The 17,544-nt window shown below is 35.4% G+C and overlaps 1 protein-coding gene across 4 annotated transcripts in view; it reads right to left on the minus strand.

The window, feature by feature from the left end:
• The window catches only part of TPK1 (thiamin pyrophosphokinase 1), a 392,033-nt gene that overhangs the window by 127,709 nt on the left and 246,780 nt on the right, over positions 1-17,544 (minus strand). For all 4 annotated transcript variants that reach the window (XM_032234581.1, XM_032234582.1, XM_032234579.1 and 1 more), the window contains one exon: positions 5,671-5,766. In XM_032234581.1, the coding sequence (XP_032090472.1) occupies positions 5,671-5,766 (96 nt within the window). The remainder of the gene's footprint in view (positions 1-5,670; positions 5,767-17,544) is intronic.

Here is a 17,544-nt window from a genome sequence, read left to right on the forward strand (position 1 = left end):
CTGAAACTGATTGGCTCTGCCCAGGGGTTAAGCTCTGCCTACCATCCTCAGACTAATGGGGCCTGCGAGAGGACTAATTCTGTGCTGGAACAATACCTTCACTGTTTCATCAACTACTAGCAAGATAATTGGGTGGAATTGTTGCCTCATGCTGAGGTAGCATACAACAATTCAGTGCACAGTAGCACGGGCTTTACCCCCTTCCGGGTGGTTTACGGACATGATTTTGTGCCCATCCCCGAGATTCCTCGCGAGAAACCACAGGTGTCATCCCTCTCCGAGTGGAGTGATCGCTTTTGAGAGATGTGGCCTTTGACATACCGGGCGCTGGATGCTGCACACCGCGTGCACAAGAAACAGGCAGATTAGGAAAAGGGCAATACCTAATGACTATAAAGTTGGTGATCGTGTCTATTTATCCACTAAGTTTCTTCAGACAACTCAAGTCTAAAAAATTGGGTCCCAAATACGTTGGCCCATTTCCAATTATCAAAGTCATCAACCCTGTCTCTGTCCGTCTCCAATTGCCTAAGTATCTCAACCGCGTTTATCCTGTTTTTCATGTTAATCTCCTGAAACTGGAACGTACTTCTCCATTGAGGGCTCTTTTTCTGCCTCCACCTGCTCCGCTTTTGGTTGAGGGTGAGCAACATTTTGAAGTTCGGGAGATTTTGGACTCTCGTAAACGGAGAAACCATATTCAGTATCTTGTGGCTTAGAAACATTTTCCCCCTTCTCACATTGAATGGGTTGACAAATCCCATGTGCGGGCTCCTCGTCTGCTCCGCAAGTTCTACTCTACTTACCCAGACAAACCCTGACCTCACTTCGGATTTCTAATTTCCCCCTTCTCCTTTTCTCTTCTATGTCATGTTGTTCGTTTGTTTGTCTGTGTTCTTTTGTTTCTGCAGGTGTGACCATCCTTTTCTGGAGGAGGGCTGGATGTCAGCCTCTGCTTCGCTGCTGCTTTTCGGCTGCCATTGAAATGGGGAGGGGGGCATGGTATTTGGGAGGGGAATCATTCTGTGCTGGAGGACTGTTTAATTAGGGAGTTATTCTCACCATCTCTTTGCGCATGCCGAAGGAAGGAAGTTTCCCGCCAAGGCCAACTGTCCAGCATTCCATCCTGATGATGATTTTCGAAGATGTCTCCCACCTGATAGTTGGGTGAATTATGATTGGACTATGGACTGGGGTACCAAGGGGAGGGGATTGAATCTTGTATTGATATCTATTGCTTTTGCGCCCTTTTATTCAGATTCAGCTTTGCTTTGCTTCTTTTCGTTTGTAGCCAGTAAAAGTACACTTAATTCTGAAATATGGACTTGAGTGGTCTCTTTCTTGGTTATTAAATGAAGGGGCAGTGACAACGGGGTTCAGAGGACTTACAGGGAATCAAGATTAGGCACATGGGACACATGGGAAAAGATTTGGGTAAGGAATGTAAAATTTACACAAGCCCAAAATTTGAGAGAAAACTTTTATAAGATGTTTTATAGATGGCATTTAGATCTTTAAAAACTGGCTTCCGAACTTACAACCTAAATGCTGGAGATGTGATTGTGTGGATGCTACATATTTTCATATATGGTGGACTTGCAAAAAGGTTAAAGCATTTTGGATAAAAATATGGTGGATTATGCAAAATGTTCTTAAAAAAAGGTTAAAGTTTATCCCTCAATTATTTTTGTTAGGTATAATCACTGATTGTACAGTTGTAGAGATCAACCTGATTTTGCATTTAATAACCACAGCTAGACTGTTGGTGGCACAATACTGGAAGAAGGAAGATTTGCCTACTATTCAAGAATGGACACTGAAAGTAACAAACCTAGCTGAGATGGCTAAAATATCTGTATATCTTAAGGACCATTCAAACGAGAGATATAAACTGGACTGGAAAACATGGATTGATTATACTCAAAATAAATATGGGACTAAGAAATTTCAGATAGCTTATGATTAAAGACCAGGAATGATATAAATTGTCTAGAGTTAGACTAGCAAGGAGGAGCTAAAGCTCAATTGAAAGACGTTATTAACTTTTTTTTCTTTCTAAACATATTTTAGATTGCTTTTGTTAAAGATTTATACCTTGTATTGGTTCTGGAAAGTTGGTGGGGGAAGGGGGGGTTGGTGGGGAGGGCGGGGGGGGAAGTAAATATTTGTAAAAGTTTGTTTTTCAAAGTTCTCATTAACAAAATTAGGCGTGGGGGGGTCTTGGGTTTAAAAGTACAATGACTATATATGTATACTTTTTTGTTCTATTTTTTTAAACAAAGAAGGAGGAAGGTATGTTAAAATTTAATATGTATATTGAAAAGGAATTATAAATACCATCAACATAAAAGGGAGCTTGCTCAGAAGCTGAAATACACTACGTGAATGAGATGAAGAGTGGGAAGCAGAGGAGAGAGGTAAGGGAGGAAGAGAGGGATAGTAGAGAGGGCAGGGGGGGAGGAGGAGAATAAGGAGGAGTGGAAAGGGGAGAGAGGAGAAGGAGAGAGGAAGGGGAAGTAGAGAAGGAAAGGATGATAGAGGGAAGAAAGGAGGTAGGGAGGGGGAGGAGAGATGGAGAAGAAAGTGATGGATAAGGTACAAATAAGGTACAAGTATGGAGAGCAGAAGAGCCAATAATTGTTTTTGGGAGCTGATGGTAAGATGAATTGATGTAAATATTCAATAATACAACACAATATTGGCCATGTAATAGTATACATGTGATTATATGTTATGAAAATGAAAAATAAAAACCATCCTTTAAAAAAAAATTGCTACCTGACATTACATGTAAGTTGTGTCACAATATAATTGAAGAGAAAAGTTATACTGTGCATTGTAACATGCATTCAGATCATTTATAATTCCCAAAAGAGATGCTCCTCTCTTTTGTCCATGCTATTACAATTTGCCTTGTTAAGTTTCAAAGATCAGATATTTATGGAGAACAACATCCATCAACAGTCTCAACAATGGATTGCATTATTAGGAAAAGCATGTGGTGATAGATATATTATTGAAACACCATAGCAGCCCATATGGCTTGCATTGTTCTCACTGTGTTTGCTTTAAGAATTCTTTGGAGAGATCACCATCTGAACTAACAACCCATTCTTTCATAGAAGCTACAATGAACAAAACAGCAGAACCTTAGTAAATATATTTTCTACCTGGAGTTCAAATATGCTAGCCTAATAAGAAAATTCACTGTATTTTCTTATAGGAGAATGCAAGTGAAGTCATAAGAAAAGAGGGTCGCTATTTTTTCTCCAGCATTACTACATATATAAAATTATTTTTAAGCATCAGGGAAGGAATAGCATATAATGAGTGGGAAAAAAGCAACTGGCATGTGCATCTACAGAGTGGACTAAGAAATTCTTGCACAACTTCAGAAATGAGTTTAATGAGCCATTGCTCTTTGCAAAAAAAACTCATGGACAGCTTTATGTGGGAAGTGGTCTAATGAATGTTTACTTTAAGAATGGAGTTCAACAAAAATGCAGGACTATCATCAGCATGAATGACAGACTAATATGAAATGGATGGGAAAATGGGAATTGCTTGGTATTGCCTTTTACGGATGGATTACTGAAACTGGATAGTAGAACAGTTTTGAAGTATTATAGGATTTGTTTTCAAAGCTCAATTAATTTCTAGAAGCAGATGTATTCTGATCAATCATATTTCTGTCCCACCTGAAACTAGTTATGATTCAATAAGCATAGATATTATCCATAAACAGTAAAGAGTGAGTCAATCTTTGTTCATTTTCCCAACTGTCTGGAAGAACAAGGATTTTGATTTACTACCCAACCCAGAAGAGAGGAACTAAGTGACAATGTTTGATCATGCACAAGTAGAATAAATGAATTACAGAATATTATTTATTACAAGATAACAAGTACACCTTTGATTGTCCTTTCAGAGGTATTTTTTTTACCTAAACAGAGACGTAGAATGACCATAGCTGACTATTATTGTCTGCTTTTAAAATTCAAGAAGAAAACATCATTTTATTAAAGAAGAGAGGTCTACAGCAAGACAAATATAGATGCTTTTTGCTTAACAAATTTTGATGACAATATGTAATTGATCTACCACGAATCTAACATTTTCACTTCTTTTTCCTCAGCTTAAAGCAACATTCAGCGGACAGTTTTGGAATACTAGTTCTCCAAATAAATCAGCACATTCTCTATGGCTTGTCGTCATTTGAAAGAGGCAGTTCTATTGTTTAATGTTATTCCTGAACTCGTCTGCAAAGGCTCATTGCTGCTACATAAATTGAGAAACTCATTAGGGTAGAAGTTGCAAGTTGCCAATCTTGACCTTTTTCTTCATAGAGCACAAACTGGTAATTTCTCAGGGAATAGAAACATATGATAGTGGGGTAGACTTTGGCCATGGCACCAACTGACATAAATATTACATTGTGCAAGTCATGCCTTTTGCCTAGCTCTTTCTCTACTGAGGTTTTGTGAATGAAGGTGAGTATTGTTGTGTTGAAGAACTCTCACAATAATTAGTGTTTGCTACATATTCTTGAGTTGACCTTCTCTTTCCTCTGGCATCTTGTCTCCTTATTTTGTACCTTTCCTTGTGATTCTGGAAATGTACAGCCCTTTCTTCATCTATACTCTTCCTTGCTGCATCTCAATGTTTAATGTCATCTTGACTATGAGGTTCCCCTTCACTTTCCACATGGCACAATTATGCTGACAATATTTTATTTTATGGCAATTTATTTTATCACAATATTGTATGTTGCCACTCTCATCTCAGAACAGTTTAGAATTCCCTTCCTCTCCTCCATTTTTCTATTGAGTTGTTGAAAACCACCAGAGACAGTTTAAAAAATAGATACAGGTGACTTCCTATGAGCTAGAGTGGGACTAGTCTGCTTGCTCTCTAACAGCTGAAGTAGTGGTGGTGGTCTACATTCAATTTCAGAATGAAAGTATTTGAAAAATGGATTAATGTATTTTCCTGACATCAGAAAGATCCAGTTTCTACTCCATTTGCACTCACAGTAGCTTACTTGATAACTTTCAGACCAACCTAGTTCACAGGATTGTTGTAAAGAAATATAGGAGACTGGAACACTGTTATGTCTTGAATTCCTGAACAAAGATGGCAAATAGATACATATGCATATTGTGTATCACAGAAGGGACACAAAAACAATACAAATATCCAGGCTTTTCTTCATGCACCTTAAAGTTGTTGCTTCTTTAAGAGCCACAATGAGTCAATTTCTTGCTGCTGGATATGGAGAGAGCAATGGAATGCAGGACTGGTTGGGAAACTGTCAGTAAATATTGAAAATGATGATCACATGATTGCAAGTAGCAGCACAGCAACAGCCAGTAACACTGAAGCAGCCACAATTTTCCCAGGTTTCATTCCCTTGTGAATGAATCATATGATACACCATTTCACCCAGGTAAACTTCATGCGAGTTTTAGTAGTATGCGGATTCAATTCTGATCACTCTTCAGAAGACAGTTTCACCAGCAGAAACAATAAGATATATCTTCTTGGCAGTTAATGGTGGTTTTTTTTTTGTTCCTGCTTCCTCTATATTTTTATTTGCCATTATGTCACAGAGTGAACATACCTGGAAGAGTCATATGCCAAAATGTGTATCGACAGAGTTGCTAGAATTACCTGCAAACTACTTTTTTCTATCTTCTGTTGAAGTATCTGAAGGCACTTGGTGAAATCTGTTAAGTCTTGATCTGGTGTCTGTATGAGCTCACATCCCTACAGAGAAGGAAATTTAAAAAGGAAAAATCTGTATTACTTTACAATTTTAGAATGAAGCATAATTGTTCATATAGCTTTACTAAATTCTGTGGCATCTATTGAAACACAGCTGAAACTGGTTCCCATAATTGCCGATATAGAAAATCCAGTATTATTTAGAGCAGCATTTGAAGATGATTTAGGAATCACATTTAAATTAGACTATGTATAGGACAGAGCTTAGATTGAAAGTATAATCTTTAGGATTTCTTCCTGAAATAGTAGGACTTTCCCAGAAAATGGCACGCTGAATGGTGAAGCTTTTCCCCCCCTCCCTGCTGAAAAACAACTGATTCTTTTGCCAAAGCCAAGTCTTTGGCAGTGTGTTCTTCAGATTTGAACAGGAGTAATTACCATGTTTTCCCTAAAATAAGACCTGGTTTTATATTTTGGTGGCTCCAAAATAAACATTAGGGCTCATTTTGGGGGAAATACGATTTCAGGGTGATCAGTCCAGCTGGGCGTCCCATCTGCTGGTGTGTGCAGAAGAGGCAGCAAGTGTGCGGGGACCGATGGTATCTGGCGGCAACTGCGGTCCCTTGGTCAACTCTGGGACTATACAGCCGGTGCAGCGCAGGGGAGTTGCTTCTCTGTCCAAGGTGCAGACTGATGCAGAGGCACAGGGGGAGATAGGTGATATGGATACACCACAGGAAAGCTGAGAGTCAATGGCCAGCCGCGGGACGCTCATCTGTGGCACTGGCAGTGTTTGCATTGGCAGCAGATGGAGGCAGAGGCATGGGGTGGAAGGCAGGCAATTCCAACGTGCTGCATGAGCTGCAGGTAAGCTGAGAGACACAAAAATGAGCTGGCCATCCACTACTCCAGCTCACCGATTCTTGGTTTTCCAGCAGCCTGTGTGGTGCGTTTGGATGACTGCCTCCACCCCTTACTTCTCCCTTCATCTGCTGCTTGGAGAGGTAATCAACTCACCTGCAGCATTTTTAGGTGTGCCTCTGTTTTTAATATCACTTTTTGAAGCTTAATTGTTAATAGCCTGGCTTCATGCTGATTTGCCTACACCCTTCTGCTTGGTTACAAATGTAAACTTTGTCTTATTTTAGAATTTTAAAATACTTTCTATTTCATTGGAAGAAAGTAGACAGTATGGGTTTAAATCATTTGTCAGCGTCATGTTTGCTTTCTTTGAAGCTCGTTGGCAACTGCAATAACCAGGAGCAGAGGGGGCATTTGGGAAGGGAAGAGTGCTGAAGGTGGGAAAGGAATGCTATGGGAAATTGGGGAGTATGGACACTGACAGGAACCAGAGATGACAAACTCAGCTATCTTCCTGCCTTCAGGGACATGGCCTTGGGAAAGGAATTACTATGGAGCTTGAGGCGCCAGGTTCCCAAAACATCAGAACAAGACCTGATTGAACTATTTTCCTAGGAAGGAAGGTTTGGAACGTTGGGGATTGCTTTCAATGTGTGATTTTCATGCAGTTTTTTTCTTAACAAAGCTTGCCTTGCTCACTCGGCATCTCTAGTAAAAGTACATTTTCTCTAACCTCTATGTAGTCAAGGATCGTTCTTTCCTAGGGAAGAAGATATGACCAGCCTGACAGCTTCCTAAAGAAAATATCCAGATACAGGCAACAACAGTTAAATCAGCCATGCAATTGGATGGATTGAAAATAATTTCCCTGTTAACAGTTTTTTTCATGAAAGTGATTTGATCTGATTTATACCAATTTCTACTCTGCCATATATATTCTATTTTACTCTACTTTAGAATTTTTTCTAAAATAATTCCATTGCTTCATTTATTTTTGCATATATTATTCTTTTTTATTTTATTTTTAAAAAATGAAAAGTTTTTTTAACACACTTATTTTATTAAGCTTATTTAGCTTCTTCTGTGGTTAATTTGATATGGAATTATTTTTGTTATTGAAAAAGAAGTGTTTACACTGCTGTGAAAGCTTGGTTATAAGAGAGATTCATATTATTAAAACTAAAACAAAAATAAATTAAGGACTTTGAATATTACACATTATGCAGTATATGATCTACAATTCCCTCAAAAAGAGATATAAAAGAGAGATCAGACTCAGATAACATTAAATCCTTCGGAGAAGAATTTGGTTACTATATTCATTTCAAGTAAAGTATAAAGAAAAACAATTCAAAATTAATTTTGGTGTACTCATTATCTTTTGAGTTTACACCTGGTGTGGAAAAAACTGCATTCCATTCTCTTAAAGTTTGGGATCCAGGCAGAGGTGGGTTCCTACCATTTCAGACTGGGTCTGCCAAAGTGGTAGTGATATGCCAGCCTGGGTTGCCGGAACAAGCAGCGAGCCAGGCCTGCCACGCCTCCAAATCGGTTCCCCAATCGGTGTGGCATGTTTTTTTTCTTCATTTTTTTTGTGTTCTGTGCATGTGCATGTATTTATAGGCAACTGCACATGCGTGCAGACCAAACCGGACCAAAATTGCACGTGTGTGCATCAAACAGGCAGTAATGCTGGCAGCAACCCACCCCTGGATCAAGGCATCTGAAAACATTATACATTTTTATACCTGACTGTATAAAAGTGTATAACTGTATATACATACATGATGTTTGACAATGTACAGTTAACTCTAAGTAACAGCTCTTATTAATTGGAATTCAATGATAAAGAAGTTTATTTTATTTATATTCTGTCACAATTATAGAAAAATCTTAGGAAGCAACAATAACAGATAAAACAGAAACAGAGACCAAAAACATCTTATAAATACATTTTAAAAACTCAACATCACTACTAGATTTCCTTCCTTCCTTCCATTGATGGTGGCACGATTTGAAGGGTAGATTAAATTTTTGGATAAATGAAAACAAAACTGGGTTTCAATGCATTGATAGACAAGTATTTTAAAAACCTTCAAAACCAAAGTTCTTTTACTCTGTTTTACATGAAAAAGTTTTTAATCATGTAATAGTTGTGATTATAACAGCAGGACGGCATTTGAAACAAGCGATTATTGATAGGGCATGATTGAACATTGAAGATTCAACACAAAATTTATTGTTCACCAGTGCAAACAAAGCATGCATAGTTACCTCATGTAACCTTTTTATGTGCTACTTTATGTGTGTTCCTCAATTTTGGGTCTTCTATCAGAAAACTGGGACTTTGAGGATTCTATGCAATATTTCAACATTCTTCTGGACAGAAAGATCTGGTATTGTTCTTGGACCTGTTGAACACATTTCCCAGCTTGAGCCTTCAGTGCTCCCACCACCACTGGGAACACATTGGTCATTATTTTTCACATCTGTCTAATTTCTCCTTCAGGTGATGTTGCTGTCTTTTTTGCTTCCATATTGTGGTGCCTATGTCACTGTGGGATACCAAGGTACTTGTACCTGGTCTGTATATCTACTATGTGACTTGCTGGCAGTTACATAGCCGTCAGTCTTAACCACTTCTCCTCTTTTTACTACCAGCCAGCCACAATTCTCTAGGTCAGGTAACACCCCAATGTCCACACTGTAGATCTACTGTTAGGTGCATCACCAAGTTGATGTCGCATTCATTCTTAGCATACATTAATGTCGGCTATGTAGAGGAGGTGGTTGATGGTGATTCCACTCTTGAACTTAGATCTGTATCTAGCCTTTGTGATTATCTGGCTGAAGGGGGTTCAAGTTTATACAGAACAGCAATGGGGATAGTGCATCTTAATATATGCTGCCCATGATGGTTTTGTGTGTTGTCTTAAATTGACTTCCTGACTGAAGTGCAATGGGGATCTGGAGCAAGGTATGCACATTGGTAGCAATTATTAGGACCTGTTAAAATCAAACAAATTTCTTGTTCCTTCTATTTAAGCCAGGTAAAGACATAATTTCTTTTGTTCTGTGAGTATTCTGACATTCTACAAACACCTTATTTCTTTTGGATATTGAATTATTGCTACATCACATAGAACTTACTGTTAAATTCTTCATTGCAATATTTTGTTGGAATATTGTGGGAAGTATTTTCAGCTATAATATTTTTTGGTTTATGAACCTATTAATCTTTTCATTGTTATGTTGCTGAAACGATAGCAGAGAGGAAACAGTAAGAACTATAGTAAGATTCCAAGTCATACATACATTCATACTTCCAAGGAATATTTTAACCTGATTAATAGGGGAGGGAGAGATACTGCTGTATCACACTCTATAAATGGCATTATAGAGTAGTAAAGTGATTGATGGGGAAGTTTGGTCCTTCACCACATAAGATGAATTTCTCTGCTAAGTCATCATTTCAGCTTGGAGGGGGGCTGATGCCTACAGTTTTTAAAGTGCTTGGAATCATGATAGTTCTCTTCCACATGAATGGAAGATCATTCTTTAAACTATGCAGGATAGTTATACAACTGCAAAAACTTTTCTTTTTCTTTTTAATCTAAGAGAAAAGTTTCAGGAATATAAATATTGGACAAATTTCAAAGATTCAAACAAATAATCTATGTACAGTATCAGGAAAAGAGGAGAAATCTATGTTAAGGAAATTTATCCCTCATAATTAATTTTTCTCAGGATTACTTTGAAGTATTTACTAATATTGAGCAATTCTTGTCATTGTATGAGTGAATTACTGGTGAATGATTCATAAGAACAGATGTGAAAATCCATGTTCATATGGAGGTTCAACAGTGCTTATTCTCTTACTGGTATTTTTTATGTGAATGAAGAACCATATCAAGGAGTATTTATATTTTAAAACAAAATGAACTTACAAGCTAACATAATCTGCTTGGAAGGTACACATCTAATGGCTAAACAACTGTATGTCTGATGACAAGATATCACAAACATAAATACGTCTTTTGAATTGTGCAGTCACAGTTACTAAACTAAAATATTAATTTGCACATTGCAGCAAATTAATTGTGGACTATTCAGATACATATTTAACTGTTGGGAAAATAAACAAATTTCATTACAAATATATCAGCACATTACAATTATTTTTAGTATGATTTGCTTCAACTTTAATTAATTCAACTACAAGCATGTCACTACAAGTTGAGGAATCATGACATAATAATAGCAAACAAATTTGTTATCTTAAAGCTTTGTCATGTACAGTATGGTCTGTTGCAATGTGTAGAAGAACATCTGTAGTGCTACCCCTCAAAATACATTGTTTTTTGACACTAGTTTTAATGTAGTGTGTTTAGGCAGCTTGAAAAAGTGAAATAGTATAATCATCAACATAGGATTTTGTTTGAAATCCCATTGATTCATGATAATTATTGTATTTCTCACATTCAATAAATGTGAATTTATACAGCAGATGATAAGAGGGATGGCTAATGTTTTTTGGGAGCAGTGTTCCCACTAACGTAGAATTGAACAAATTCATGCTGAAATCCTTTTTAAGTTCAGAAATATGAAAAAGGAGTCAATTTGTAATTTGATTCAATAATTAGAAGGCAAAGTATAAGTAGAACATGTTTCAACATTTCATTTTTAATTAAATCATTTCAAATAGGTTTAGAAAAATCTACCCACAATTCACACTACTTTAGATTCATCAAGAATCTTAGATATGATGTGCTTTGATTGCAGCAAGCATGATGACAATAAATGAAGATATTACTATTTTGTATTTACATAGATATCAAATGACATTCTTGAATATTATTGATACCAGTGACATTATATCCCATAGTTTAACATTTCCTAACCTTTTTCTCTAAAAATAAATATTTAATGGGGAAAAATAATTCTTTTTCCACATATTGAACATAGTTTTTTTTCTTTCACAACCCTCTGATTCATGGTCCATCTCTTTTTCCTTTTTGCCTCTCCTTTCCATTTGATTGTTAATGGGTTATGGTCCGCCCACATGTTCAGTGTTATTTCTACTTCCTCTACATCCTTCTCCATTTCCAGGTCCATCCACACCATGTCAATCCTGGACCATGAATTATGGGGATTTGAAAATGATGTTTATTGACACTTCTGTGGGTTGATTTCTCTCCAGACATCTTTTAGATTTAATTCCTGGGCCATTTCAAAGAATGCATTTGGTAGTGTTCTCCTTTCATAATTTTTTTTAATTATCAGTTTTATAGTCTTTCTTTGGGTTTATTGAAATCCCCTAATAAACTTATGTTGTCCAGCTCCAGTTCTGCAATCCGCTTATGTAATTTACTGTAGTATTTTTTTTTGGTTCGTGTTTGGTGCATATATGACTGCAATTAGTACTCTTTTTTGTTTTATTGATACTTCAATTAGTAATGTTCTTCCCTCTTCATCTGCATATATCTATTTAGATTTTAGCCAGTCCTTTATATATACTGCAATTCCCCTTTTCTTTGTTTTGGCCAAGACCAGATGTAATTTCCCTAACTTTAGAGACTCCAGGATACTACCATTTCCTTTTTTAATATGAATTTCCTGTAGGCATGTGATGTCGATGTTTTGTTTTTGGGGTTTAGAAATTGTTTGTCTTCTTTTTATAGGTGAATTTAGTCCATTTATATTGACCGATATTAATTTCACTTCTTCCTCCATTCTGTTACTTATTTGTCGCCTTTGTTCCTCTACTTGGTTTTGTTTCCCTTTGGTTTCTTGTCCTCACTCCTTCTCTTTCTTGAAATTCTGTATCAGTCTTCTCTCACACTTCTTGGCCTAATCCTTTTTTCTCCATCTGCTGCTCCTCATGGTTTTTGGGTTCCAACTCCTCTCTGCTGCCTGATTCTCCTTCTATGTAATGTTCATAGAATTCCTTGGCTTTTTCTATGGTGTCAATCCTTATTTTCTTATCTTGCCAGGATATTAACATGCCTTCCGGTATCAACCAGCGGAACATTATTTTATATTTTAACAATTGTGCAGAGAAAAATTGGTAGTTCTTTCTTTGCTCTCTGATTCTCTTTGGTATCTGTTTGAGGGTTATGACTTCTATAAGGGTTATGACCCTTTTAGACCAACATCCCTCATTCTTTTATAGATTTCATCTCTGACAGCTTTTTTTTGCAAATCTTATATGTATTTCACAGGGCAACCTATGTCTTCGTGCATAATTAGTATGCACTCTGTAGATTTCATCAATATTATTCCTCAGTTCACTTTTGTCCATTTGCAATTGGTCAGCTAGAAGATCCCTCATGATTTTTGGTAGGTCCTCATCTTTTGTCTCTACTGTGTTCTGAAATCTTAAATAGAAAGAGGATCTTTCTAACTCTAAATGGACTATTGCCTCCCAGAGTTCTCTGCTGTGAGTCTTTCTTCTGTTGCTTCCAATTTCTTTTCAGTTTGTTCTGTCCTTGCTTCTACCAGTTTTATTTTCTGCTCATTTTTGGCTATTGTTTCTTGTATCTTCCCCATTCTATCATCCAACTTCTTTATATCATCTTTCACTTCCCCTAGATCACCTTTCATTTCCTCATGATTTTTGTTTATTGATTCTTGTGTTTTTATCATAAATTCCTGAATCATGTTGAATGAAGCTTGTAGGCTTTGTAGGGTTGGTGCAGATCCTGGTTTTTCACTGCTCATCATGTCTGTTGTTAACTTCTGTCCTGCTGGAGAAGCTATCATTGGCAGCATTTTCTTTACAGTTTTGGTAGCTGTAGATGTGTTTGCCATCTTTAACTTTTGGAAAAAAATATTCCACAATACCATAAGTTTTCAATCTTTCACTCTAGGTCTTTCCCTAGTCACTGTCCCTTCTCCTATCTCTCTTTTTTAATTTGATAGTTAACAATGGTAGTGTAATATAAATCACTGATTAAATCCAATTTTTAATATCAATTTTCTATAGACAATTATATAGACAGATATATGTAAATCACAATTAAAAATTATTATATTTGTAATTAATTATTATCGAGTGTCTAACTTAACTTAACTGTATTAAAGGGATAGAGGGAGCGATGGAGAGAGATAAATAAATATGGAGTTGAAGATGTAGCCAAAAGTCTGAAACATTTTACCATATGTGGTGGACGTGCCCCATCACAAGGAAATACTGGTGCAAAATTCGGAAATGGTTGGAAAAAATTACAGAGCGAAAAATAGAACTAAAACCAGAAGCATTCTTATTAGGACTACTAGACCAAAAAATGGATAAACAATCTCAATACATAATAATACACATATTCACTGCAGCCAGGATTGCTTTCGCACAAAACTGGAAAAAAATTAATACACCCACAGATGAAATGATAATTAGAAAAGTACTCGAACGTGCAGAGATGGACAAAATGACAATAGAAGTAAAAGAAAAAGAAGAATCAGATTTTTATAAAATATGGAATAAAATTTATAAGTGGCTAGAAAACAGAAGCCAAAACAGAAAATAGAGAATGCAAATATATGGTGATATAAATATCAATATTATTATAAGTGTTAGCACTTCTGTTGTTATATTATAGGACAAGGTTAAAGCAATAGGAAGGCAATGCAGAATTGAGAATTATAAGCTAAACAGGAAATCTGATGCAGAAGACTGTACAATTATTTTATATTGTTATGTATGTTTTGTGTTTTGTTTGTTCTTATGGTGTTTTTCTTTCTGTTTTTAAAGATTAAAACATTCAATAAAATTGTAAAAAAAAGAATAAAGTGCATGATCTGTAATAGCACCTGAGAAATTTCATGTGAGAAAGATTGATGAAAAGATTACAGAGAATTAATGGATCACACAAAATTGCCATGAAACTTGACATTTCATAGGTTTGTGTTGGTCATGTTTTTCAAAAATGGAAAGTTTGTGCAAGATAGGATCCTGACATACATTCCGTATATGCTACTTACATTTCTTTGAATAAACTCAACAGGATGAAACAGGTCTGCAGTTAGTTGAAGAAAAAATGTGAGTTTTACCATTACAACTTTGAAATATCAAATATTCAAATATATGAATGTGACAAAAGTATGAACTAAAAAAGGTATAATAGAACCTTTGATCACGACCATAATTAGTTTCATAACTTTGGTCACAAACCAATTTGGTCGTAATCTGAACCTAATTTTGGAAATTTGGCACTCACAAAAAACAATGGCTCAGAAGGGGAAATCGGCAGCAAAAAAAAAAGTTGTGAATTTTTTGGTCGGAACCCAATTTGGTCGTGGTCAGAAGCGTTCCATGACCACAGGTTCTATTGTACATGATTTATAGGCCCCATTGTATTAAAGTAAGGATAGCAACTTAGAATGCTCCAAGTCATAGTTATCAGATCTGTATTTTTTTAATAAAGTTATCTAGCAATAAAGTATTATGTTTGCTGCAAAATATCCTATTTGTGGAAAATCGGGATTGCAAATATTAACTTAAGCTAAAAAATGCTACTTTTCTACTATTTTTTTTAAAGTAGGAAAACAATAAAAAAGGTATCCTCTACCTGAAGTGTGGAATGCTGTATCATTGTAAAATTTATTTTTTAAAAAATATTAAGAAGGAATCACTAAAGCTAATATGGCTGTTAAAACAGTATTTTTTTTTCAAGCTCTCAAATTAGCTTAAATATATTTGGGTTATTTTAATATCTATCAGAAAAGTGCTTAATTTGAGTAAGGTCCAACTAGGTTCACTTGTTTGGAATGTTTGAAGCATAAACAACCCTAATAAAAATACTATATGATGCATAAACTAAAAAAGGGAAAACTGTTTAAAAAAAGAACATATTAGCATAAGCTTAGAATTGAACTTTGTTTACTTCAAAAACATTGTATGCTTGTCTTACATCATTTTAATGCCCTACAAATTCCTATGAAGACTGTTGGAATGATATAATTTTATCTAACTATCTGATATAAATTTGATATGGTCCTTGAGTTCAACAATTGGTTTATTGAAATTGTTTATTTTAGTAGTTTAGTTCAATATATATTAAGTTTCTTCTAATTAAAAAAGAAATTTTTATAATATTTTAAGGTTATTTTCTTATTTCTTCCCTTTGTTCAAACAGTATTCAAAACTTTGCTAATATTTATGCAGTTCAAAAGGAAATATCATTTAAAACATTATCTGAATATCCATTGTTTCTCATTGATTTGAGTAGGTTGAACAGAACTCTTTTAAAAATAGCAAGTTGATTGTGCATAGGAAGAAATACAGCCCATAATACAAGAAGAATTAGTGAGATGCCATAAATAACATCTGTGCACTTACTGTAGATCATCTTGCTGACAGAAGGTATTGCTATGCAGACTGCTCAGCTATCACCAATTAAGCAAGCCAATTATTCTGATAGGTTCATATGATAAATTGCTGTTATTAGTCAACATCAAACTGTTTCATGAAGTTCTGCAGGGCAGAAATTAACCTGAAATGGCACTTTATTTTATATGCTAAAACACTGCCATACAAATTAAAGGGTAGGACTTCAAAAATATTTATTTACTTTCAATTACAGCATATCCATTTTATTTAATATTTTTGTCATGTTTTGCTTCTTAACTACAAGTCTCCATTCAACAAGCTGTCAGTTAGACTGTGCTGTTTTCCCATCTCTGGAAATCAACAAATCTCAGTGATATTGAAAACTTACCAAATTATCTCTTTCCTCATGTTCACTGTCATATAAGAAATCTTTTTTGAGATGCTCCAAATAAAGTATAATGTTGAAATCTGATGTGGAGTTATAAAAGTAAATGCTGTCCAGGTTGATACAAATTGCAGAGAATATTGAACAGTTTTGATTGTGGTCTAGATGAAATGCTATAGCTTATCTAAGAAATCCAGCAAAATGGGAAGACATCACTGTAGGTATATCCATGTCAGTGCAGGAATTAATATAAGTCATCCTGGATTTGTCAAGAACGCATCATCCCTATGCAAATTTCATATTTGTACAGGTAACTTTCTAGAGGAGTTTGGCAATTACATTCAAAGAGCTCCTCACCAAATTGCAAATCTATATCAAATGAAATACCACAATTTCAATGCTGACTCAAGTACACTTCCACACTAATCATTTATGACTTTGGATTAAGAGGTGGAGAAATATTTATCAAGTTTCAGATTCAGGGGATAGGAAAAGAAACAAATTTCAAAATTATAGAAATGTTGGCTAAAAGTAATGGAATAAAATTGAATAAGTGTCAATGCAACATTCTTCACTCAAGAACATGTTCAAGTTTTCCAAGGGACTAGCAGCAGAAAAGGATCAGAATTATAAACAAATATAACTAATATCTGTGACATGTTTTCTAAAAAGGCAAACACAATTTTATCAGCACTAACAGAAGAGCAATTATTAATTAATGGGAAATAATTCCATTATATTCTGCAGACGTCAGACTTCTTTAATACTATCTCCAGTACTAGTGATCACAAAAGTTCATAAAAAAGAACAAATGCAGAGAAATATGGAAACTGTATTAGCAACTGGTAGTAATGGATATATTTAACTTAGGGAAAAGATGAGTGAACCAACATAGCAATTTTTAAGAACTTGAAGGATTATCACAGAGAAGATGGTTAAAAACTGAGCAAGGATACCTAATGATGATTATATGTTGCAATTAGGCAGATTCCAACTCAATGTTAGGAAAAATATCCTAACAATTCATAGAGGCTGTACTATAAACATTATATTGGAATATTTATATCTGAATTCCCACTCTAACATAAACACTATTTTGAATGGTTTTTCTAATTTCATAAATCTGTATAGCAATAGCACTTAGATTTATATACCACTTTACTGTGCTTTACAGCCATCTCTAAGTGGTTTACAGAGTCAGCATATTGCTCCCAACAATCTGGGTCCTAATTTTACCTATCTCGGA

Source organism: Thamnophis elegans, chromosome Z (genome assembly GCF_009769535.1).
Source record: "Thamnophis elegans isolate rThaEle1 chromosome Z, rThaEle1.pri, whole genome shotgun sequence".
In the NCBI taxonomy this organism is placed as follows: domain Eukaryota; kingdom Metazoa; phylum Chordata; class Lepidosauria; order Squamata; family Colubridae; genus Thamnophis; species Thamnophis elegans.